General features: G+C 41.5%; 1 protein-coding gene across 8 annotated transcripts; it reads right to left on the bottom strand.

The window, feature by feature from the left end:
- LOC143441835 (uncharacterized) lies at window positions 1-25,921 on the bottom strand. 8 transcript variants are annotated; one of them, XM_076931922.1, is made up of 4 exons: window positions 25,784-25,894; window positions 25,308-25,422; window positions 7,501-7,553; window positions 1-1,784 (listed from the first exon to the last, which is right to left on the bottom strand). In XM_076931922.1, the coding sequence occupies exons 1-4, from the start codon at window positions 25,828-25,830 to the stop codon at window positions 1,640-1,642; spliced, it is 360 nt and encodes a 119-aa protein (XP_076788037.1). In that variant the 5' UTR covers window positions 25,831-25,894; the 3' UTR covers window positions 1-1,639. The 8 variants fall into 8 exon arrangements, 1 of the variants encoding a protein (XP_076788037.1); XR_013109553.1 differs by lacking the exons at window positions 1-1,784; window positions 25,308-25,422 and adding exons at window positions 4,630-4,804; window positions 19,653-20,598 and having other exon boundaries at window positions 7,425-7,553; XR_013109555.1 differs by lacking the exon at window positions 1-1,784 and adding an exon at window positions 4,630-4,804.
- Window positions 25,922-26,691: the final 770 nt, after the last annotated feature.

A 26,691-nucleotide genomic window follows, 5' to 3' on the forward strand; every position in this document is an offset into this window, starting at 1 on the left:
ATAAAGCATGTTAGAAATGTTCCCACTTTAATTTTTTATTCAGAAATAAATCTAAGTCTGAAGACCTTAGACTCCTAACTCCCTAGCTGCTACATGATGCAGCTGTCCTTCTGTGTACCGAGCTATATGGTCTCTACTTCCCCTTCATTAAATACCTAATATACTGAGTAAATGGGGTATCAAACAGTGGGGTTGAAAGTGAATCAGGGTACAGATGACCCAGAAGTGGGAATAAGGCCATGCCAGCAGGGTTCCTTGTGTATTACTCAAGCTCTCTCGATTGCTATCCTTGTTGGCAAGCATACATGGCACCCTCAGCCAGCATCTCTTAATCTGTCCGGGTTGTTCTCACACCTGAGTCCTTCTGCAGAGCTTCGCTCATCAGGCCTCCCTGTGCCCAGACCTCTCTTTGCTGCCAAAAGCAGTATGTGACCTGCCAGACTTGATGCTCACAGAGCTAGGATCATCGCATTACCAAGAAGCAGATTTAATCTCTGTGAGGTACGAGAGATGTTTCTGAAAGCAGAAGGGTCTCATGACCCATTCATTACTTCCAAGAGTAATTTCAGAGTGCAAGGAAAATCCCTTCTGAAAAATCGTAACTAACGTGCCTCAGTTAGGGAATTTTGAAAGACGAACAAACTGCGACATCCCCCCTCATTTCAATGTCCTGACTATGTGCTAAACTGGCATTTCACTACAGATCCATTCATTCAAGCTCTTTCATGACATATATTTATTATTTCTCTTTATGGAGGCTGCAGCCATACGAATCAGATAACTCCATTGGTACTCAGTAGTTTTTGAGCCAGGACACGGTAACCATGCTGAAAAGTCCTTGAAAAGTTCTCTCCAGGGGTGACTTTGTCTGCAAATGGCTTCAATTCTGGGAACCTGAGCTGATCTGAGGAGCAAAACCATAAACGAGTCACTTGTGAATGCTGCTTTAAAGGTTTGGCTTTTGTTGGAAAAAGCAAAAGGATAGCCTCATGTCTGTTCTATTTTCAAGGTCAAGTATCAAAATGAAATCCTATAACAAGCTTTGGTCTAACACCCAATTTGAGTCACAGAAAATAAGAGTTCTTGAAATGATAGTGGAGTTTTTATTGTTGTTAATTGCTATGAAAGACTCTATAGCAGAATCTGAATTAATGCTAACATCATGAGTCTGAAATTGAAATATTAAAAACAAGCAATAAAAAAATATTAGTCACTTCTTTGTGTTCTTTGGCTGGAACTTGGCCACAGATATATGTTGACTACTTATTTCAGTCAAAGTGTTGGCATTTGTTGTGTATTTTGTGAGGTTTGCATGTAAGGGTTGTATTCAGTCTGTCCAATGGTGCTCCTTGACTTCACTTGCCTACAGTAGATATTACATGCCTCTCACTCCCAGGCCAACCTCTAGGCTCATAATTTCTGGGGAGATGTTATAGCCTCTTCTTGCAACCATCTGTGACCAACTTTCCATCATTGCATGCATCATTCCTTTGGGAAAGCCAAGTCCATTTTTATCTCTGCTCAGAAGTTATTAGTACACACCCTTATGGCTCCAGTATATCCTGCCAAGGAATAATTCTCATCTAAATCTACTAAACAAATAACCCAGCTCTACTTCTACTGGTCCTGTGAGTGCATGTTAAATTGCTAATACAGTTGTCATGTTGGGGACCTGGCCTGAGAAGAGCCATCCTGCTCTGTAGCTGCTGTCCTGGACTTCCTGATGGAGACTGGCAGAGCAAAGAAGTTCAGCATCCAAATGAGATTCACCAGACTTCTGGGTCCTAGTGAGAGTGAGAAAGATAAATAGATCTGGAGAAGTGCTTGGGCAGTACTCTTGAATAATCATACTAACACTTTAATTATTTACAACACACATTTATTCATAATGAAGATATTATATATACACATATAATATGTATATGTATTGTGAATATAATGAATAGTGAATATATATATGAATGTATACATATATAATTCATACATATATCCATATATATATATATATATATATATATATATATATATATATATATCTCAAGTTAGCTAGAGAAACAAACAAGTACTCAATTTGTGAAGTTAATGGGGATGCTGGACCTGACACAGTGTTGGGAGCCGACTTTAGCAGAAAGCGGCTAGATCAACTTTGCAGCCATCTGGAACCATATACCCTGACGAAAGATTTGGTTTTCAATAGCCTACAACAGCTGAAGCACACTCTGATATCCCACATATTTTGTGTTGCTGTTTACTGGCCCCAGCTGCAAGGTGCACGTGGTAGTCATGCCTGCAAGGCATTGCAGTTCACGTGCTGTCCACGTGCTATCTACGCCATACATGCTTATAAGGCACACGTGCTATCCACGCCTGCAAGGCATTGCGGTGCACGTGCTGTCCACGCTATAGACGCCTGTAAGGCTTACGTCATATCAACACCTGCAAGGCACGTGGTATCCACGCGCCTACAAGGCACGTGGCAAAAGCCTATAAATAGCTCCGAATTCCCTTCAATAAACGAGACTTGATCAGAATCTCTGTCTTGTCTCCATTCTTCGCGTCTCTTCCCCTTTATCCCCACTCTCTCTCTCGCTAGACCCTGACCCTCGGACCGGAACGGGCAGTATGGGCTGCAACAACACAGAACTATTAGATGCTGGTGAGTAAGCCAGGCCAGAAAAATCATCTGATTGATGTTCAACAGCAAACACACTCCCAGGCCACAGTAGAGAGTTGGACCATTTAGCAGAACCTCCTCAGAGTTCAGCAGCCAACATTTAAGGTAACGGCTCACACTAGTGAGCCATCATTATTTATCCCAAGAGCATCTCCTTCTGACCTGTTACCACACACATATGTTTGCAAATGTCCTATCTCGCCAGTTTCCATTATCATTTCAGTTTTAATCAATTATACCAGATAAAATGATTTGCTCTGGTAGAAATCTCGGTTGTCCATAATGGTTGTGTGCCTATGTATATGTGGTGTAGATGTTGGGGGAGGTTGGAGTACATGTGAGTGTGGAGGTCAGAGGTCAGCATCCACCATCTTTATCGGTAGTTTTCTAATGTGTTATTTGAGGAAAGAGTCTTCCACCCATCCTGTTGCCCACGGACTTAGCTAGACTGTCTGGTGAGCGAGCCCCAGGGATGCACCTGCCTCTGCTTCGCCACAACTGAGATAGCAGCCACAAATTGTTGTACTGAACTTTTTTACAGGAGTGCCAGGGATCCAAATTCAGGTCTTTACACTTATACAACAAACACTTCACCTCATAAGCCATCTTCTCAACCCCTATAATGCAACCTTTAACCTTTAACCTGGCACAATAAATGACACCAGGATTGTACGCACAGGGTTGTGTATGTGGACGGTTTGTCTATGTGAAAGGCTGTGTATGTGGAAGGTTATGTACACAGAGAGTTGTATACATGGAGGGCTGTGTACATGGGAGGGTTGTGAATGTGAAAGGTTGTGGAAGGTTGTGATAGGGGGTTAAATGATAAATCCATGCACCAATGTGCAGCTCTGGCTATTGCTCCCATTCTGCCCCCATCTGTGGGGAGGATGAGACATCTTTACTTTTTTAAACTCTAGTTTAGCTATAGCTTACTCCGGGTACTGAAATATGAATGCCAAGCCATGATACCGTTGCTCAGCAGGACTGTTGGCTTCACAAAAGCAAATGTGTTCCTTCTCCCAAGCAGAAGAGTCTGGATCCATATGTGGCTTGCCATGCTCCCTTTGCATTCTGCCACAACTCCAGATGCTTAACTGTCAGCCTTAGTCAGCCTTAGTTCAAGAATGAAGCCAAGGACTGTCAAGATGTCCCAATAGGTAAAGACACTTGCTGCCAGCCTTATGACCTGAATTTAATACTTAGGACTCACAAGGAAACGGGGGGGGGGGGGGAGGGCCAGGGGGGCAGAACCGACTCCCAAAAAAACCTCTGATCTCTAAATATATGCCGTAGCATTTGACTGTGTTACCTATAGACCTTCTCTCTCTCCCTCTCCCTCTCTTGCACACACACACTCACACACACACACACACACACTCATATACACACTTTCTCACTCACACACTTACACACACTCACATATACACATGCACACAATTTTTAAAATGAACCTGAGTAGAGGCAAGTCTACCCACAGTACACAAGGAACAAAAGCTAGCCTGCTGTAAGCAGCTGAGGTCTGGAAGCTGGGGTTGTACAGTGAACTAGAATATTTTAACTGGCCTGGAGTCTCTTCTTGGCCATTTTTAACCTATATAATCTTGAAAAATTATTTCATTTTCCTGAACTCTTGTTTTTTTATTAGTAAAATAAAGACAATATACAAAATTCCTAGTATAAACACAACCGTGGCAAATGGATTAATGGACTAATGCCAGTAATTATAAATTTCACTTGCATTCAGGAAGAAAAGTGCGGGTGCGTCTACTCCACTTTTACTAATGCAAAATCATAGATCCAAAGTTTATACAGGGAGAGAGAGGGGGGAGAGAAGACACACACACACATACACACACACACACACACACACACAGAGAGAGAGAGAGAGAGAGAGAGAGAGAGAGAGAGAGAGAGAGACTTCACCAAGACATGAGCCTTAGTTCCTTGCAAAGTTCTTTAAAAATGCATTTGTTTATTCATTTTGTGTCAGGCGTGCAGAGGTCAGAGGACAACTTGCAGGAATTGGTTCTCTCCTTCTATGTGTGGGTGCTGGGAACCGAATTCAGGTCATCAGGCTTGGCAGCTACCATCTTTACCCACAGAGTCATCTCATGGTCTTGGAAAGCTCTTTTAAAAAAAAATTAAGAAATAAAATGATTAACTCAAATTTCATATGAGAAAAATGTATTTTAACACTCAATACTATATGTGCTACAGTGAGCCAATGGCACAGTGGTTTAGAGGAATTTTGTTCCTTCTTTGAGCCATCTATTATTGAAGATAGTCAGGCACCAGATAGTGCAATAGTCATTCTACTCCATGGTGGAAACCTGTGTGATCCTTACATCTCTTCCCACAAAGCAATGCATTGTTTTAGTGTGCGAGACACAGAGGGATTATGGTCTGAAAGATTCAACTTAAAAGCAAAAATTCCACTTTCTCTTTTAACTGAGATTATAATTATACCTATACTTGAATCTAATTCACTTGGTTTTGTAATCAGTAATTATTATACATGAGAGGGGACATTTTCTATCTTACACATCTGTCTTTGGTGGCTTATGTCTACTGAGTTATGTCAAATATTGTTGGTTTTATTTTGTTAGTTTTCTAGTATCCAAAAGTTAAGGTCTGAGACAATCATTTGTCCATTAGATGTAAAATGTGCTTTTTGAAAAAGTAATGCATAATAAAACATGATTAAATACAATACACAAAGTAGTTCTCACACATTATCATATAACAAAGGTACCTAGAGTTTCACACACACACACATGCACACATACATAACACACATGCACCCACCCACACACACACACACACACACACACACATCCCAAGCACAAACACCTTCTAAGTCCTACTCCAGGCTTAGGAATTACCATCTCTGAGGATGGAATTCAATTTCTTTCTTTTTTCTTTTTTTTCCTCATAGAAAGTCTTTTCAGGCATAGCTTTTGTTTTGGATTTGTTGTTTGGTTTAAATATTTGTTAAAAATTTGTTAGTTCTTTGAGAATTGTATATGTGTAAACAAAGCATGTTGACTGTGTCCCTCCCCCACGATGTTCCCCCTAACTCCTCCAGCTACTCCCTCACTCCAACTTTGTGACCCCTTATTTATTTGTTTTATGACCCACCAAGCCCAATTTGTGCTGGCCACAGTGATGGGTGTGGACCAGCCACTAGAGTGTGATTTGCCTACCAGGGGCCAGAATCTTAAAGAAAACTGATTCTGTGTTCCCTAGAAGCCATCAGCTGTCCACACAGCTCCTCAGGCGTGGATGGAGGCTCGTGTGCTCCACCCTCCTCCACACTAGAATGTTCATTGTCTTGCTCTTAGGCAGGTCTTGTGAAAACAACGATAAGTGTTGTGAGTTCATGAATAGAATGGGTCCTTTCGTTAGGAGGACCTGTGACTTTTCTACCCCCTGTCCCTCTTCGATAACAATTCACAAGTCTTGCAGGATGGAATGTGATAGAGATACCCCACTGTGGGCTGAGTATTCCACTGACACACACCCATCCATTTGGGAGGAAACAACTTTTGGTGAGGTCTCAGAGCTGTGCTGGTCATTAGAGAGATAAAAAATTGAGGGCATTTTGACACGGTGCTTGTTTAGAAAAATAATAGGTACATTTCCTGGGATCTCTGAGGTTCCTGGCATAAGTTGTTGGACAGATTTATAGAACCTGTCATTTTATTCACTTCAGTTCATCCAGAAAGCAGTGGGTTACTCACATCTATGTGCCACTACGGTACTTATGAGCATATCTTGCCACACTGGTCATTATTGTGGTTCACAGAGTCTACAGCTGGGTACAACTATTGATGCCCTCTCACTAACAGCCTTCACAGAACCTTCCACACTACAAACTTCAGCCAGCAAGGAGGTGGGGTCAAGGTCAGTACTACTTTGATTGATCTATGTCTTGAGGCAAGATCTCCCACACCTGGCTTGATCTTGTTTTTAAATACTCATTCTCACCGAATGAAATCAGTACTCTGGTGAAATGGCTGATTCTGGAACTTTGGTGGGAAGATAAAAGATGAGATGTTCTTTATATTCCTCGGGTGAGTGAGATCAGGCCCAGGTACGCTGAGGCCTGTTTGAAGTCATATTTTTCCACGTGAAGGAAATTTGAACATGAAAATAGCACATTATATTCTCATGTTAAATGACAAACAACAAACAGGGATGGGAGAAGTAAAGAAGGGAAACATAGTACTAGAAAATCACAAACAGGCAAGAATTGTCCAGAGTCGCAAAAGCTAACAAGAGCTTACTGTTGATAAGGGACAGTGCTTTTACTGAGTCAAGGTATGACCTCAGAAATGGCTTTTTGTTTGTTGAGACAAGGTTTTATTTTGTGTCCCTTGCTGGCCTGAACTCATGTTGTAGACCAGGCTGGCCTTAAAGTCCAAGAGATCCCCTGCCTCTGCCTCCTCAGTGCTAGGTTTAAAAGTATGTGAAATCATACCCAGCCTACAAAGGGCAAACAGTCACTTTGCAGTAGACAAAGTCCACATTTGTCTAAAGTGGTGGCCCCAAGTCATAAGGACATGACATAACCCTTAGGACCTAAAGAATGTGGCCATATTCAGGAATAAGATCTTCACAATTAAGATGCAATTAAACTGCCAACATTGTGATGAGACTACCCTCAATTACTCTGGCAAACCCTAACTCCCAAGACGACACAGGAAAATACTGTGGGAAGGAGAGGGCAGCTGTATGAAGACAGTACCAGAGAGCAGAGTAGGGTGGCCATGAGGAATGCTGGCAGCTACCAGTCACTAGGCAAGGTTCTCTCCTGTACCCACCAGAGGGTGTGATGTCCCAGCAACACCTTGATTTTGAAATTCTGACATCCAGCCTGTGAGAGAGAAAATAAAATTTGTTGTGTTAGGCCACATGATTTGTATCAATCTGCAGTCCTAAGAAATTAATACACCAGCCTAACCAAATAATCAGCATCAACATACCAATAAGGGTCGTGAACTTCACCAGATGACTCAGGAGACTGTTGATAAGTTATGTCACTTACTGCTGTTCCTTAGGAAGTCTCCTGGCCTGGCTGATTTATGAAGAAATAACAACAAATCTGAACTGAGAACCATTCTGGAAAATATTTAGTCTGGAAAATATTGAGGCTATAAAAAGATGAGCGCAAAGCTGAGGAACTGATCTAGATTATAAAGAATTAAGGAAATAGGACAGCAAAATACAATGTGTGTCCTTCCATTGAGCACCAGAAAAACAGTGAAAAACTTAGTCAGAATGGACATTTCTGTGGTAATCGGTAAAACTTGAATCTGAACTGTAGACTGGGTGCTAGAACTGGGTAATGTTACATAATCTGATTAGTCATAACAGGATATACAGAGAATGTCATCGTTCTTAGGAAGTATATCCTCAATAGTAAGGGATAATGAAAGTACTGTATTCAACTTAGCTTTAAATAATTCAATTAAAAAGGCATTTGTCTCTATATAAGAATCCACTATGTGGCAAGAATCACCACATGGGATATAAGAATGCTGGGTTCCAGCATTGTAATTTTTCAGTAACTTTAGAATTATTTGAAATAAAATTTATAAAAACAAAGATTACCAGATTATTAACTGCAATGATAACCAGGTATGAAAACAACTGCATAGAATTCCCTCATTAAGCCTTTTTTGCCTCCCAGAGGATATTTGCAAGTGTCTAGAGATATTTTCAGTGTTTTTGACTATAGAGCCGGAGAGATGTGCAGTCTGGGGAGACACTATAGGCACTCAGTGTACAGGGATGTTGCTAGACATCACAGGATGCATGGGACTTCTCCCTACAGCAAATAATCGCCTATCCCAAAATGTCAATAAGATAACAAGCTGGGGCTGCGGACAGGGCTCAGCAGTTAGGAGCACACAGAGTTCTCGGAGCACTTCTGCCCTGATGGGCACACCACTCATGCTCTCTCCCACACAATTTAAAAGAAATTTAATCCTAAGAAAAAGATCATCAAAATGTTAAGAACCTTGTCTTTCATGGTAGCCATGCAAGTGATTACAGTGTGCAAGATTCTGGGGCTGCAGAGGCTCAAGTTCAAGACCAGTATAGATCACCAAACAAAACTGTCTTCAAATCTAAAGGCTCAGATGCTCAGCTGGAGAACAGTCGTTTATCATGTACAAATCTGTGGGTTTGATCCCCAGTATCACGAGAAAAAATAACAATGAAGTTGCTTTCTTCTTTGAAAAATATTATACACCTTCATGGATACCAATCAGATTTAAAATGTTCATTCAAAAAGCACCAATATGGTATACACTTAAAATATTATAACCAAGTTTTTCAACAATAAAATATTTTCATGTTACACATAGAAATGTATTTATACTTCAAGACTTAGTAATCACATACAGACAATGAAATGTCATATCGTGTATCAGACAAGAAGAATGGAGGTGTGGAGGGGACACAGGAAAGCAAACAAGTTCTTTTCATAGTATTGTATAATAGTTTTACATTATGATATGTATGATTTCAAGATACTAGAGTATCTCTACAGGCTGTTCTCAAACAAGGGTATGTTCATAAAGTAGTGTCAATATTCCACATTTACAGGTTACCTGGGGTAATTCATAACACTTCTTTTAGGTCTAATAAGATTTCCAGTTTCTATAGTTTAGGCATAGCAGAAGTGCACAAATATCACATACCTTAGAGGTAATGGGTCCCATAGCATCGGCCACGTTTTTGCATAACAAATAACCTCAATCCGAATGATAGCTCTCAACAGCATTCAATCAGTTTCCCTTTGAGACCTTGCCCTGGTCCAGTTAACTGCTTCCAGCTCAGCCCACTGCAATGCCTGTCATATCAGGCCAATGGTTACCAGAATGGATGGCTGCCACCTCCTGGCAGATCACAGCAGCTCAGGAATTAGTCCAGACTCCACAAGGGTACTTAAGGCTTCACTCACCTTACATCTCTTGGTTGACCAAAGCACATGACAGACAACCAAGCCAGAAGTCACCAGGGCAGAGATGTGCACTAGGCCTGCCTTGCTGGTAACTCCAAATGAGAACCTGAGAACACTGTTGCAGGTGGCCCTACCTTATACAACATGGCCTCCGTGGTAGGCGTTTAAAAAGAACCTTCTTTTTATACTTTCTTCCATATACTTAATGTGGGAGTTAAAAGCTGCTAATTTTCTTCCTATAGTAAACTAGTAAACAGTTATAACTTTAGTCTCTATGACTATATTGCTTTTGTTAGAAATCTAACGTACTAGCCTGAAAGCAGCCACTGAAAATATGTAAACAAAGGAGCCACCTGATCCACCATTCAACAAAACCGTGTATGTCCATGGCAATGTGAGTTTCAGGTAACTATCATGAGTTACTGTCGCATCCCACTCGACCAGCAAGGAAGACGCAAACAACCGAATCCTTCTCAACAACCTTTATTGTAGAAGCGCTTCTTCATTCTTGCAGGAGACCTTGAATGCCCAGGGCGAGCTGCTTATATACCCTCAGCCCTGGGCGGGGGAGCCCATGGAGGTGCTCGATTGGTCAGAATTGCAGTGCCTCATTAGCATATCTCATTAGCATACCAATTAGCATACCCCCCTCGGGAGGGGGTGATTGGTCAGGATTGTAGTGCCTCATTAGCATACCCCGCTTGATTGTGGTACCTCATTAGCATACCCCATTCGTGAGGGGTTGGCGCCAAATTGAGCTGACGCATGCGCAGTGCACTATTTACTGGTAGCCGATACCAGAGGCCGGCGCCATCTTGACCGGCCGTGTCGGGTCGACGGCCTAGAAGTTACAGGATGTTATGAATCTTAGTTTGACATTTTAAATTATATATATATATATATATATATATATATATATACACACACACACACACACACACACACACACACAAGCATTTTGTTTTCCTATTCTAGAGTTGTTTTTTCTATATATATAGGCATGTGGTTGACTATTAAAATATCCCACTATACCTAGTGTCTTAAAAACCTAATATGTATGTGTGGTTAAGTACATGTGCACAGCTGTATGTGCAGGTACATGCACCTGTATGTGCATGTGGAATCTATAAATCATCCTTTTTGGTGTCCTTTTCTAATACTCTCAACCTTATTTTGTCAAACAGGCTCTCTCACTGAGCCTGGAGCTTTCTAACTAGACCAGCTGGCCAGTGAACTCCCAGAATCCACCTGACTCTCCCTCCTCCGTTGTCCCCAGTGCTGGGTTTCAGGCACACACTGCCAACCCATTTTATACAGGTACTGAGAATCCAAACTCAGGTCCTTTCACAACCTGTGCTTACTCACTGAGCTATCTGCACAGCACCTGCAACTTGATTTCTTAAATGGAACAATATATTCTGAACATCTTTCCCTAACAGTGTGAACAGACTTTGCATGGAAACACCATCATTTAAATCTCACATTGATATACATTTAGGTTATTTCCAGTTTCCTTCTACTAAATGTAGCATTACAGTAAACATCCTTATAACTACATCCCTGCCTAAACTAGGTACTGATCTCCAAGACAACATACCAAAAAGTATAAGATTCTGGGTCAAAGTATGTGAGATAGCATTTTCAACAGCCTTTTTTTTCTTCTTCTCAGTTACTGTTGATTGGCTGGTGAAGGATAAGGAAACTGACAGTATTGACATACGAGAGATGTGGCAATAGTAACAAATTGGCTTATATATAAATGGATGCAGAGGGGAGAAGAAAGGGGGGAAGAGAAGTGAGGGATAGTGAGATACTGCTACAGTTTCCAGCATTTAAGATGAGAATGATCCAAAAGCATGTAGAATGGCGCTCAGGTATTATAAAAGAATTGCTCACGGGCGCAAGCACAACACACTTAATATTTATTGATTTAAAAATCATTTAAAATCAAGAAGCCTTCACATCAGAACCTATCTAAATGTTCTAGGAACAGATGCATGCCGCTAGAATAGGTCTTAAGACTTTTTAGCTGAAATTAATTTACCTTTTTTTCCCCTTTTTCTTTTTCAGTAAACCATGAAGGGCAGTGGTTCTGAAGAAGGGTAGAAGGGTGTTACAATTGTTTCTCTGTAGTAAATCACCCAAAAAAACACAGTGTAGTAAAAGCAACAATCGGGTATTAGCTCTCACAGTCCTGTGTTAATTCCATTTAGATAAAAAAAATTCTTGACTGAACTTTTTGGGCAGCTGTAGACAGATGTTGACTGATGTTGGGAAATTGCTCTAATATTTTGGCTTAATTCAGTTCCCAAAAGCCCAGCTTCCAGACGCTGAGGGTCCCTCCCTCAGCTCGCTTTGATTGGTAATAAAGAACTGCCATCTAGCCAATGGCTGGGCCGGGAGACAAACAGGGACTTTTGGATTGTGCAGGCAAGGGGCTGAGGGGAAGAGAGAGAGAAGGATAACCATGACAGGGGAAATAGAGTAGACTTTTTTTTAAAAAATTGGTTATTTTATTTATTTACATTTCAAATGTTATCCCCTTTCCCAGTTTCCCCTCCACAGGACCAAGGGCTTCCTCTCCCAGTGATGCCCAATAAGGCCATCCTCTACTACATATACAGCTGGAGCCATGGGTCCCCCAATGTGTACTCTTTGGTTGGTGGTTTAGTCCCTGGGAGCTATGGGGGTCTTGTTGGTTGATATTGTTATTGGTATTGTTCTTATGGGGTTGCAAACCCTTTGAGCTCCTACAGTCCTTGCCCTAACTTCTCCATTAGGATCCCTGCACTCAGTCTGATGTTTGGCTGCATACATCTGCATCTGTATTGGTCAGGCTCTGGCAGAGCCTCTCAGAGGACAGCTATACCAGGCTCCTTTCAGTAAGCTCTTCTAGGCATCAGCAATAGTGTCTAGGTTTGGTGTCTGCAGATGGGATGGATTCCTAGGTGGGGCAGTCTCTGGATGGTCTTTCCTTCAGTCTCTGCTCCATTCTTTGTCCTTGCATTGCCTTTTGACAGGAGAAATTCTGAATTAATATTTTTGAGGTGGGTGGGTGACCCCATCCCTCAACCGGGGGCCGTGCCTATCTACTGGATATGGTCTCTACAGGTTCCATCTCCCCTTAGTTGGGTATTTCTGCTAATGTCCTCCCTGTTGGGTCCTGGAAACCTCTAGGGTCCATGGCATCTGGGACCTTCTAGTGGCTACCCCCAGATCCCCTTCCCCCATTGTTACACACCTGCTTTCAAATTCCTGATCCTCTGTACTTCTCCCCCATCTCCTCCTATATCTGAACCAGACTCCCTTTTTCCCTCCCCCCTCTCTCTCTCAGATCCCTCTCTCCCTCTACTTCCTGGAGATTATTTTCTTCTCCCTCTTGAGTAGGACTGTTTCTTTCTTCATGTGTTTCATATGGTCTGTGAGTTGTATGATGTGTATTCCAAGTTTCTTTTTGGCTAATATCCACTTATCAGTGAGTACATACTATGTGTGTTCTTTTGTGACTGGGATACCTCACTCAGGATGATATTTTCAAGTTCCATGTATTTGCCTGCAAATTTCATAGGGTCATTGTTTTTAATGGCTGAGTAGTACTCCACTGTGCAAATGTACAACCTTTTCTGTATCCATTCCTCTGTTGAGGGACAACTGGGTTGTTTCTAGCTCCTGGCTATTATAAGTAAGGCTGCTATGAACATAGTGGACCATGTGTCCTTGTTATATGTTGAAGCATCTTTTGGGTATATGCCTAGGAGTGGTATAGGTAGGTCCTCAGGTATAACTATTTCCAACTTTCTGAGGAACCAGACTGGTTTCCAGAGTGGTTGTACCAGTTTGCAAAACCACAAGCAATGGAGGAGTGTTCTTTCTCCACATCCTCACTAGCATCTTCTGTCACCTGAGTTTTTGATCTTAGCCATTCTGATTGGTATGAGGTGGAATCTCAGGGATGTGTTGATTTGCAGTTCCCTGATGACTAAGGATGCTGAACATTTCTTTAAGTGCTTCTCAGGCATTCAAGATTCCTTAGTTGAGAATTCTCTGTTTAGCTCTGTACCCCATTTTTAAATAGGGTTTATTAGTTCTCTGAAATCTAAATTCTTGAGTTCTTTGTATATTTTGGATGTTAGCCCTCTATCAGATGTAGGGTTGGTAAAGATCTTTCCCCAATCTGTGGATTGCCGTTTAAGGCCCGAACATATAAAAATCCAGGAAAGCGGCTCTTGGAGCCACACCCCCCCACCCCCAGTTGGGTCTGAGGTAGCAGAGATTAAGTATAGATTTTAAAAGATGTTAACTCAGGAATACCAGAGGGGAGTTGAATGTGTGCTAGCTGTGGGGAGGTTTAGAAGTGCCCAACCATTGAGCTAGTCAAGGCATACCAAAATTAGCTGGTGTGTGTGTGTGTGTGTGTGTGTGTGTGTGTGTGTGTATCTCTGTGTGTGTTTCATTCCTAGAGCTCTTGGGTGAGTGTAGAGGAGACATGTACACCACACAGGGAACCTAAAGCAGATTAACTAATTCACCACTATAGACTGGGGTCAACGTCCTCTGTGTTCTCTCCACCGTGCCAGCTTTGAGTCATGTCCCCACATAACTTATTGATGACTATGAGCCATGAGGGTGTCACCCAGGTGACCATGCATGTTCTCTCCCTTTAGTTTACAACCTTTTCAATATGGCAGCTGTGTCCACAGGGCGTCATGGGTCAAGAATGAGTATTTATTATATTGCACTGTATTTACTAAATCCTTTTATAATCTAAGCTTAAGAGTCACAGAATATCACTTTTAAAAAATCATTCTACTACATTAATGAGTGTGTGTGTGTGTGTAGACACACACACACACACACAGAGAGAGAGAGACAGAGAGAGAGAGAGAGAGAGAGAGAGAGAGAGAGAGAGAGAGAGAGAGGTGGGGGTTCTGTCCTGCTACAGATTTAAACTCAAACTGTCAATCTTGGCAGCAAGTACCTTTACCAGCTGACCCATCTCACCACCCACTTCCCCATCCATCAGGGTATCACTTCTACCATACTCCCTAAGGTCAGCAAAACACTTGGAGTACCTAGAAGCAAGAAAAGAGTCTTCTTGTTGAGAGAAGAGCAAGTCACATTGAAGAAGATCTATGACTACTCTTGGAAGACATAGTCTGTCACCCTCATGGAGCTAGCAGGAACCCTCTGAAAGTATAGATCATCTTTTTCATATCTGCATCTTCCTCTGAAGGGAATTCTGATGATTCACAATATTCTCATGGGGCCTAGAAGGTAGGAAGAAAAAAATGAAAGAAAAGACACTAAATCTATCTTGGTAGATACAGTCAAATATTTCAATTGTTGTTGTATCTAAATACTTAATACTCATTGAAAAACCCCTATCCATATATAATTTGCAAAAAAAGAAAAAAAGACTGGCTTTGACACTGTGACTATAAGTTAAACGAACCTGGAGGGAGATGCACACACATACATGAGCATGTTCTGAATTTTGAGTAGAAGAGCTTGATTAAATGAAGTTTGTATTTTGGACCACTGTTCCCATTAGAAATACCTATATTTGATAGAGAGAGCTCTAATCAGCTATAAATATTCTGCACACAATTGGGGGAAATTTCTTTGTAGTTCCCTGCAGCAGAGTCCTGCCCAGAGTATCGGCTTATTTCCATCATTGGGGCATATTTGATTGCTTTTATCTCAGCACATGTAACTTTAACCACTATTATTTGGGCACAAAATTATCTGGTTTTTATTACTGTACTTGGTTCTTACAACCCCTCAGGATCCATGACTACTTCAGATAAGTTGTTTTGAGATCCTGCCTTTTTATGCTCCAATATTTGCTTAGTTTCACCAGCTTGCCCCTTTGGGATCATGGTGAAGGCAAGAAGGGTAAACAAAGAGCAGGTAGCCTGGAGCGGGATGCTAGAATCCCAGAGCAGCTGCATTCTTTACCAGAGGTAACAGACCAGTCAACAGACTAGCCATATTCAAGTCAGAAGCTTTACTTGAAGTGGATGTGACCCCAAAGTCTCTTTTTAGCTAGCATAATCTTGTCCCACATAACTCCTTTTTTCTCCTAAATATTTATTTGCTATTGTATTTATATGCACATGTTTTTGTGTGGGTATGTGAAGAGAACAGGTGTCTTTGGAGGTCAGAGGTGTCAGATTGCCCTGGAGCTGGAGTTATAGAAAACTGTGAGCCTCTGGTAGACCTTGGTGCTGTGATCTGCACTGCTGAATCATCTCTCCAGCCCTGTGTGATCCTTTTGTTATGCAATGGTATTTTCAACAGACGGAGTTACTTAGAAATAGATCTAAAGGCTTAATTAGAAATAGGGCTAGTTACTTAAAGCTTCCCCCCCCTGCCCCCCCGCCCCCCCACTAGTGTTTATGGTAATAGAAGGAACTTTGCATGACACCAGAGGAGAAAGGTAAACACCAACTCAGCTACAAACCCTTCCATCTACAACTGTTACCTGCCTGCAGGATACACTGGTGCAATAGTGGTGGAAAGCTTGTGGGAGTAACCAACCACTATCTGATTGGATTTCAGACCCACTCTGTGAAATGGAACCCATCCCCAAAATGGATCAGGTGGTCAAGAACCTAAGAGTAGATAGGTCACAGACCTCAGAAACTACCAAATACTGCTCTTTTGCTCAAGGAACATAGCAAGAAACTGACTCCTAATGACATACTACTCTACTGATAGGTAAGTGCTGTGCTCGAGCCTCATTAGAGAGGCTCCTGTAGCAGACGGGAACAAATACAGAGATGCACAACCAGACAAAGGACAGAGTGAGAGACCTTGAAGCACTCCATCTGAAATGGGGTATCTCCATCGAATCCTCCCCCACTTAGAATTCAGGGAACTCTAAGAAACAGGGGAGGAAGCAGGAAGATTGTAAATGCCAGGGGGATGGAGGGCACCAAGAAAACAAGGCCTTATAGACATATATGAACTCACAGAGACCATGACAGCATGCACAGGGCTGGCATGGGCCAGATGGGGTTCTAGTGCTGAAAGAAGAAGTGGATACAAGCCCCCATTCTCAACCCAGAAGCTATTTTTAACTGATAGCTGTTCACAAAGAAAATACTGGTTTTCTATAATGGGATCTCACTAGATATACAAACCATGCTTAGAGATAGACCCCAAGCCAGCAGTAGGTGGCCAACACAAAACAAGCACAGTGGCATTTTTGCAGGTTCTTTGACTTATAATGCTTTTTCTGGGTGTTATTTTTTTCTATTTCTTATCTTTTTCCCTCTTTATTTGTATATATTTGTATATATTATGTTTCCCAGTGTTGGGTTTTTTTGTTTGTTTTGTTTGTTGTTTCAGTATTTCTGTGTCACTGAATGTGTGTGTGTGTGTCCCCATCTACATTTGTATTAATGGGCCAATGGAATCCCATTTTAAGATTAAACGCCATCTTGTTACAAGGTCAAATAAGTTCATTCCTGTTTTCTGTAAAACTTAGATTTGACCAGGTCTTGACACATGTTCTGAAAATTGACATGATTTCACTCTATACCTTAACTTCCACCCTAACATGGCAAGATGTGCTGCCAAATACTTCAGCCAGGTTCCTATGCAACCAAAATTCCTCTGGAAATTCCTCAACCTTTGAAAAACCCTAGTCTTGCAGTTTCATGGGCTATATAATATAAATCCCACCTTCTCCTGTGTTCAGTGATATTTTCTCAATTCTGATTTAGGGAGATAACTCTATCTGACAAAAAAAAAAAAAAACTTGTTCAGTTTAGCTAAAAGAATTTGGGCAATGGACTCTGCGGTCATTTGGTAAGATTTCTTGAACTTTTTCTTTGGCTTTTTTTTTTTCCCTCCTGGTAGTTTGTTTGCTTTGTTCTATTCCAACTTGTTCTTGTTTTAGCTTATTTATTTTATATTATTATCTTAAGATGGTTGTTTGTACTCTAATGAGAGGGGAAAAGAAAGGGTGTGGATTCGGCTGAATGGAGAGTCAAGGAGGTTCTGGGAGGAGGGGAAACCATAGTCAGAATGTATTGTGTGGGGAAAAAAAAATCTATTTTAAATTTAAAAAAAAAATAGGGCCAATCCTTGGGACATGGATTCTCTTTAGGGCGCTTCACATCACAAGTCCCAACCATCTTCTCACCCTGCTTTCAGCAATGGATCAATGATTAGATCTTTGCAGTGACTGCCTGACCCCAGCAGTCAGTGGGTGGGTGGCTTTTGACACTCAGGTTCCAAGACCTCATTAATATTTTTCCTTTTAGTTTTATCATCCATTGATATTTATTTCCTAAATTGTTTCATTACATTTTTTTCCCCTGATGTTGGTGTTTCCTTTTTTGTTAGTTATAAAACACCTGTGAACAAAGCTTTTTTTTTTTTTATCAGTGAGGGCTATTTTCTAACTTCCAATAATTCTTTTTGTCGGACAGGCAGATGATGGCTACTGAGAGTTCAGAGGGGGCAGGTTACCTTCAAGAGGGACAACAAGACAAGCGGAGCATGTTGTTTTGGCCTTTTTTTTTTTTTTTTTTAAATTAAGTGCCATTATAGATTGGTGAATATTTTTTACCTAATCTTTTCAATCATTTGCCAGTTTTATTCTATTCAATTGCCAAATCTCTTCTACTGGACAATGGCCAGCAGCCTCACCTTTGATATATGATGATCTCTCCACTTAGAGTATCTATAGCATATCTGCAGCCCTTGTGCCACGTTATAATCATTGATTTAAACCTACTTGTTTTCTTAACATTTATTCAGTTTATTTTAGGTACGTGTACCTGAATCTATGTATGTGTACCATGTTTGTGTAGATGCCTATAGAAGACAGAAGGTGTAAGATCCGCTGGAACTGGAGTTACAAGTGGTTGTGGGCTGCCCAATGTGAATTTTCTGTGAGAGCAGCAAGTGCTCTTAACCACTGAGCTATCTCTTCAGTCCCCAAAATAACCCACTTTTAATATACATTTATTTATATTTTCTAACTGTGAAAATTGTGATTGCTAATAGTATCAACATTAATATGATTTTAAATCTATGAAATAATACTTACAATAGTTTCAGTTGTGGAGTATGTGTGTGTGTCGCGCGTGCGTATTTAGAATAGGGTATCATGCTGTAGCCTGAAGGGCTGGCTTCTGAAGTCACCACGTAGCAAAGTTTCAGCAATCCTGCCTAGTCTCCTAAGTGCCACATTACAATCATAAGCCCCTGTGTCCGGTTCATTATGATATGTTAAAAGAAAGCTAACCAAATTTCTACTAATAGTTACAGTACTACTTACAGCAGTGGAATGATGGCATTGGTGATTTGTTGTTTGTTTTGTTAAATTATATCCCACCAATAATAAATAATATATATTACTTTCTAAAAAACACAAGTACATAGGAAGTCAAAATTCTCTACTGAGGAAAAATGGCATGGCTGTCATTAGTCCCTCCTCTTCCTTCACCTCCGAAGTCCCGGGGAAGAGAGGAGGCTGGTAGAGTTGGGGTGGAGCCTAGCTAGCTACAGTGAGGACTAGCTTGTCAACTTGTATCTAGAGTAGCTCTGAGCCGCACCCTCCAGGACTATTGGGTGACAGCCCGGGAGACAGGCCCGAAGACACACTGAACAAAGACTTCTGAAATATGAGACGGGTGTTGATCTGAGCAGCCACTGCAAGCTCGAGATAGGCAGCCGTGTCACCTGAGTGAAGGAACCTTTCATAGCAGCTTGGCACTTAAAAAGAGGAAATCTCACAAAGAACAAACAGAATAAGTGGAAAGTAGATGCTTCTCCTCGCCCAAAACATTTCACCAGACAGCATGTGGCACCAGCCTGATATTTTTGGGTACAACGCACAGCTTGTAGCTATTATTTATCTCTTTTTATCATGTTGGCATTTGAGCACCTTATCACCATATGGGAGGGAAAGATCTGGTTTCCTTCGAGTCGGCTGTGTTTTCAACCTGTGGTTCAGGAGCCCTGGTGTTAATTCTGAACTGTACTCACATGTCTGCTGGAAAGCAACAAGCGGAAGAGGCGACGCTTGTAGCCCTTCAGAGGGCTGGAAAGGTGAGGACATCCAGGGTTCTTCCTTGGGTAAGCTGAGACCTCTGGGATCCACAGAGGCTTGTTTCTTGGCTCTGGCTTCTCCTTTCTTTTCTAACCCCAAGCCTCAGCCAGAGAAGGAGGGCAAACAGCTTGCCCAAGCCCCGGCTCTAGCTGCCCTCTAATTAGTCAGGCCCGGCCTCCGGCACATCTGTTCTTTTCACCTCACACACACTCTTGGTCATTACAATCCAGCAACATTCATTATCAGGAGCAAAGTGGCTTCTTCTCATTCAAGCTCCTTCCTTAACCCTTGACATCTGTAAAATACCTGGACAAAGTGGTAGTTATTCCTGTCTGAGGAAGGGCCAGCTAGAAACACACTTCTTCTAACTCGTGTTTAAATGCAGATCTATTCCGTTTACAACTAAAAGCCAGGTCCTTCTTTTTGATGTTGATATTACTGATGCTGTTTTGTTCGGGTTTTACCTTTCTTCTTCTTCTTCTTCTTCTTCTTCTTCTTCTCCTTCTCCTTCTCCTTCTCCTTCTCCTTCTCCTTCTCCTTCTCCTTCTCCTTCTCCTTCTCCTTCTCCTTCTCCTTCTCCTTCTCCTTCTCCTTCTCCTTCTCCTTCTCCTTCTCCTTCTCCTTCTCCTTCTCCTTCTCCTTCTCCTTCTTCTTCTTCTTTTAAACAGGGGCCTTCATAGCCCAGGTTGACCTAGAATGTGTTTCGTAGCAAAAGATAACCCTGAATTCCTGATCTTCCCACCTCCACTGCAGAGTGCTGGAATTATAGCCATTCTGTTTATACGATGCAATCAAGCCCAGTACTTGTTTGCTGGGTTAATGCCTATCGGACATCGACATGCCGAGCTCATGCAATCCTTGATGAAGGCAAGACTTGTATTTCTAGAAAAAAAAATAACTTGAGAATTAATTTTAAGATTTATCTCTATTGTTACATTTATTGTATATGTGTGTGTTACCTGTGTTCAAGTATACCTTCAAAGGCCAGAAGAGGTTGTTGGATCCCCTGGAGCTGGAGTTACAGATGGTTGTGAATCACCTGATATTAGCAACTGAAAACCAAACCCAGGGCAAACCCAGGTCCTCTGGAAGCTCACCATGTTGCCCACGAATGCAGTTCTCTATTTGAGGGTATCTGATGTGATGCCTGGGCCTCTCCATCGAAGGAATAATGAGCATGGGCCATCAAATACCCTCAAATATTAAGTCTTAAATTAAAACAAGAAGAGGGAAATAAAAGGATCATTTCTAGATCCTGTCTGAGTAGTCCGTTGGAAAACCTCGATGGGAAAAGGCAAATTTGTCTACTGCTTGCTCACTGGATACTGATCAACAGTAGCAAGAAGTAATGCTGGCACAGGTGGGACCCACTCTCAGAAGCCTTGCTGAGTAAGAGAAGCCTGCCACAATCGAGGGTGCACGGGAAGGACAGGCAGACAATGCCGCTGTGAGGGCAGAAAGGGAATGATTTTGAAAGTGACCTTCGGGAACTTCCCAGATGACGAAAAATATCTGAGTCTGGATAGACCAGGCTGTGTGCCCAGAGCTGCATGCTTCCCTCAGAACCCACATGTGTATTCATGATCTGTACACTTCAGATACACAATGCAAGCCCTATAAAACTTGCCTATAATATGCTTATCTCTGGTAACTAAACATCAGAATTTGTTTTATCAATTTATATCTTTTGAAATATAGAAACTGCAAAAAGAGACCTTTCAAAGTAGGAAACAATGCCACGTGATGATGCAGCAAGCACTTGATAAAAAAGCTGTTTATGAGTAGTTGTGTAAGAGCGGTCACTGCAAGAGTTTATTACCAAGAACTTGCTTAAAGGATGCCTCCTTCCAGCCCAGACACATAGTCCAATTCAGTAGTGTAGACAAAATGAAAGTTTCCTAACCCTAGGAAAATATTTTTAGTAATCCTCTGTACACTTTTATGAGAGTACAATAAATCAAACCAACACCTTTTATGATTTTGCCACCTGACACTATTACTATATCAAAACTCAAAAGTATAAAGTGATATTTTATGAGAAAACGTACTCTATCCTGAAATCCAAAGAAAGATTTTTTTTAGATTGAAAACAATGTATAAACAGGTGATCAGTGCCCTCTGATTGAGCTCTGTGCGCTGACTCAGTGCTGTATGTACAGTCCCCGTGTGTGATAAATCTCATGGGGCTTAGTGTGGGTGCCGTCGGTCCCTCTGTGTCATCATCTAGAAATGCAGAACACTCAGCTACTCTCACAAATCATTCTCTGGCTGGGCTGGAGGCACAGGCCTGCTAACCCTGCTGTTGAAAGACCTAGGCAAGAAGTCCAAAATTTCAAGGTCAGCCTGAGCAACATAGACACACAATAATAATAATTATTAACAATAATGATGACAATAAGTATTAATAAATTTTAAAATAGTAAAACTATGTCTTAGGATAGCTCACTGGTAGAACACTTGTACAGTATGCATCATGTCCTGGGTTCAGTGCACACACGTACAAGTTTACTCCTGAAGTACACACTAGATGAGTATTATGTCTATTTTTACAGGAGAATGCACCTCTTCTAAGTCCTAGACAAACAGGACAAATGACTGAGAAGTTTTTACCCATCTTAGTCATGGGATGTTCTCAGCAACAGCATATGAAGATCTTCCTTTAATAAAAAAAAAAAAAAAAATTTGTCTGGGTTTGTGTGCATGTGTGGGTGTGTAGGTTCACATGCTACAGAAGACAACTTCGTGGAGTCACTTTTCTGTGGGCTCCAGGGAGCCAACACAGTTCATCAGACTTGCATGGCAAGTGCTTTTTATCCAATAAGCCATCTCGTCTGCCTGATTTTAATATTCTTATCCACTGGGGAGTATGACAAAGAAACTATGCAGCCAAGCAGAAAAATGCAAACCAAACTGTAACCTCTAGGTTAAAAGGAGACAATTCCCATCAGATTGTAACTCCACACTGGTACACAGTTCTGAAACATTCTTTTACCAACAGGGACCTCTCAAATATCCCAATTGTTTTGTCTCTGGAGAATTCACACAGTAGATGAAATAAACAATAAAACATTATAGGACAGATATTACGGAAGAAATACAATTTTCTGCTTCAATTTCTAAAAGATATGGTTTAAAGGGGGGGGGGACTAGAAATGATGACAAAGTAAGGTTACCTTAAAGCTGTGGAAAGGTTTTTACCCCTTTAACATATGCAAACATTCACTTAGGGAGGAAAGCACTAGCGCCTTACCCACTCACTGACCACAAGGGTAGTTCCTCAGTCAGCCCTGTGGGTAACCCTGGCCACGGGTTAGAAACACATTCTTGGAATACCACTACCACTACCACTACCACTACCACTACCACCACCACCACCACCACCACCACCACCACCACCACCACCACTGCATCCATCACTGCATCCATCACCCTCACCACCACCACATCTATCACCACCAGCACCCCACCAGACCAGCCAAGTCAGAGTCCGTAGAGACAGCTCCACAATCAGTGCTGCAAGAACCTTCTATGGTTTTGAGGTTGGAGAAAGGCTAAGAGCCACTGACTCATTCCAAAATATTGATTGGCTATGCACTGTGCGTTAAGCACTAAGATACAAAAGTAAAAATTTAATACATCCACAGCTTAACTGGGAGCTTTCTCAGACAGTAAAGGTGTTTGTTGGGCACCACAAGGGCCCGAGTTTTCATAACCAGATGTGATGGCACACACCAGAGACAACCATATCTCAGTCACTGGCCAACCAGTTTAGCTGAAACAGAGGGCTCCAGGTTCAGCGACTTGCCCTGGCCCAAATAAATAGACACATAGATAGAGACATAGATGGATACATAGATGACAGACAGACAGACAGACAAATACATAAACTGAAAAGTAATAGAAGAAGCACCCAAAGTCAATCTCTGGCCTCCATACAGTCCCACACAGGTCAGCATACTCACCATACACATACACACAGCACTAACCAGCAGAATGGTGTTTTGACTGGAGTGCCTATGATCACCTACTGGGAGTATCTACCAACAACCCCAGTTTGTGCCAGGTTTTATCTCACACACACACAAGCCTGTGATGTTTAATTTATAAATTAGACACAGTGAAGGCTTTGACTAATAGTCCCTCCACTAATCTTTATACCTTTCATCTTTCCTTGAACGTATGCAAGCACCCCTTGCTTACAGGATAGCTTGATTAACAGTACTTCCTCCACACCATCCTTTGCCCAACCCTTTAGAGCGGCTCAGTGCTTGCTGGCATAGCGCACAACTGTCAGTTCAGACACATTTTCCATCCACAAGTCAGATTATTTTTTTCTTAACTAAACACTTGACACAAACTGTGGTTATAGCTTTTAGAGCTCGAGGTGAGACAGCAAATCCAGTATAGATTTCTTTTCCCTTCCTTACACTTTCACCAAAAATTCATTCTTACCAGAGATCCCAGAAAACTCAATAACATGGCTTCTTCCTTCCTTCCTTCCTTCCTTTCTTTCTTTCCACTTAAATTAAGAACTTTCAACTTTTCACTTCACAGCTTCTCTTTGGCACAGCTGAGTTGCCAGCATCACTGCTGTGCACTTGGCTGCCATCATGAAATACATTAAGAATAAATGAACACAAGCAGAGTGGTCAGGAGAGTGGTGATGTAATGGGGACAGGGCTACAAAATGACCAATAGGCAGGTGTCATGCAGTGTGGCTATACCACACAAAGGGATAGTTCTTGTCTCAGGTGAATGGGGCAGAATGACACAAATTTTCATCACAGTACTCAGAATAGCACATATTACTTTTTTTTTTTTTAGTTATTTGTGGATTGGTTGGTGGATTTTAATACAGGCTCTCATATATTCCAGGCTAGCCTTAAACTTGATATATAGCCAGTGCTGTCATTAAACTTCTGATCCTCCCAGCTCTATGCTGGATTACAAGCACAAATTGCCATGGTGTTGGGGATTGCAAACACTCTACCAACTGAGTCATACCCCCAGCTCCTGAAATTTTGCATTTAATAATTTCAGACTACAGTTGATCACAGACAACTGAAAACACAGTGAATAAAATGAGTGTTATCCTCTTAATTCTGTTATACCCCATAACCTGTCATCCACCGATTAAAATTTCCTGAATTATACTATAAAAGTTTAATATCATTTCCCTTTCTTCACATAAAATATTCTTTATAATCTTTTCTAAGATATTAATATTTCTTTACCTTCTATCCTTGACTAAACCATATTTTGGAAAAAATTTATTTTAAGTTTTAAGTCCTTAAATGTAACTTCAAATTCCAAATGTGGAGGAAAGTTTTATTTATTCTCTACCAATAAAGGAAAAGTGGGATCCAAAGACATTTGTATGTCACTGGCTTAACCCTCCAAGCTGGTTTGAACCATAGTGCCAAAATCCCCAGTAGATGAATATGTGACAAATACAGAAGCAACCAGCACCTAATTGTCTAAAAGTCCCACACAGATTCCAAGAAAACCAATCATATAACATCACACCAAATGTAGACATGCTGCGATAAACTAGCAAAGCTTTTATTAACCCGCATCCTAAACTTACTTACCACATTGTTAACTACTTCTGTAAACATTAGGAGGTGGAGGTGGCGAGTAAATTGTTCACAAGTGTAAAGGTTACCTGTGCCTTTGCTGAACACAGCGAGACAAACGAAATAACAACTGAAACAGAAGAATTAAGTAAATACTATTACTGCAGAAAACAGTGCATTTAAATAAAGGTAAATGAAAGTGTTGAGATGTGTGTCCCAGGCGCGCAGAGTAGGATGGAAGGCTACTTCATTATACTACTCAAAGCAGACCACAATTTCAAACTTACATGCAGTTTATTTCTGAAAATTTCCATTTAATGATTTTTTTTTATCACATTTAACCTCAAGTAATTGAAATCATAGAAAGTAAAATAAATGCAAGGTCATGTACTTAAAAAGAGGTGACTCCCTGACTGTAGCTGAATCACGTGACCAGCAAGGAGGCTGGCACAAGTCGCTCAGACAGTCAAACGCCCCTTCCTTTTCCTCACCTTTGTTTCCTGGAGGCTGCAAGCTTTGAATGAGGCATGGTCTCCATGTGGTCGTGTGTTTAAACACGTGGTCCCCTGTTAGCGATGCTGTTTTGAAACGTTATGAAACCTTAGGAGGTGGAGCCTGTTTGTAGGAAGTACGTCACTGTAGGCAGGCTTTCGCAGCTTTTGGCCTCACCCCACTCCCGGTTCTGTCAGCCTTCTTTGTGAGGTTGAAATGTGATCTCCCAGTTTCCTTCCCCAGACACCTGTGGCCACACCACCCTGCCATGAGGACTCTAATCCATCTGAACTTTTCTTCTATAAGTCACTTCTGGTCATGGTGTTTTATCACAGTAACAGGAAAGTGATAGAAAGGTCATGAGCTGTGTGGTTTCACCCTGCCCCACATCCCCACCACAGAATGCCTCCTCGTAGGCACAGAGCTGCAGCACTAACTGATCATGGACTGGAAAAGTCTTTTCTCTTTTTAAGTTGATTATATCAGATACTGCATTATAATGATAGAAAGCTATTTAACATACTTGCTGTCTTTTGATTCTTGATTTCTATAAGGATAAGAAGTGGTCCCTGGTGGCTGGTTGTTCTTGCCTATGTGTGGACACAGGTTGTTATGTATTCATGCTGTTATGTATTCAAACGCTAAATTCTGGCTTCCACAATCTGGTTGTTCTCCGCCCTCCCCCCACCCCAGGAGATCCTCACTTACCTCAGCTTTTGTTGTGTAACCCTTGCCCCCAATCAGTTATCCCTGATTGGTTAATAAAGATGTCTACAACCTGAGCTGAGCAGAAGAGAGGGAGGCAGAGTGAGCTTAGGTTCTGAGGCATGGAGCACTGGGAGAGAGAGGAAGAAGGAAGGAAGTCGCCAAGGGGTAGGTAGATCTTGACCACATGGCCACGAGGGCT

This window comes from Arvicanthis niloticus, chromosome 3 (genome assembly GCF_011762505.2).
Source record: "Arvicanthis niloticus isolate mArvNil1 chromosome 3, mArvNil1.pat.X, whole genome shotgun sequence".
NCBI lineage: Eukaryota > Metazoa > Chordata > Mammalia > Rodentia > Muridae > Arvicanthis > Arvicanthis niloticus.

Coding starts and splice junctions, on each gene's coding strand:
- LOC143441835 (XM_076931922.1), bottom strand. CDS start 25,830: ATGGAGACCATGCCTCATTCAAAGCTTGCAGCCTCCAGGAAACAAAG. Junction 7,554..25,307: donor CAGAAGTAGTTAACAATGTG/GTAAGTAAGTTT, acceptor TCTCTCTCACAG/GCTGGATGTCAGAATTTCAA. Junction 1,785..7,500: donor CTGGGACATCACACCCTCTG/GTGGGTACAGGA, acceptor CACTCTCACTAG/GACCCAGAAGTCTGGTGAAT.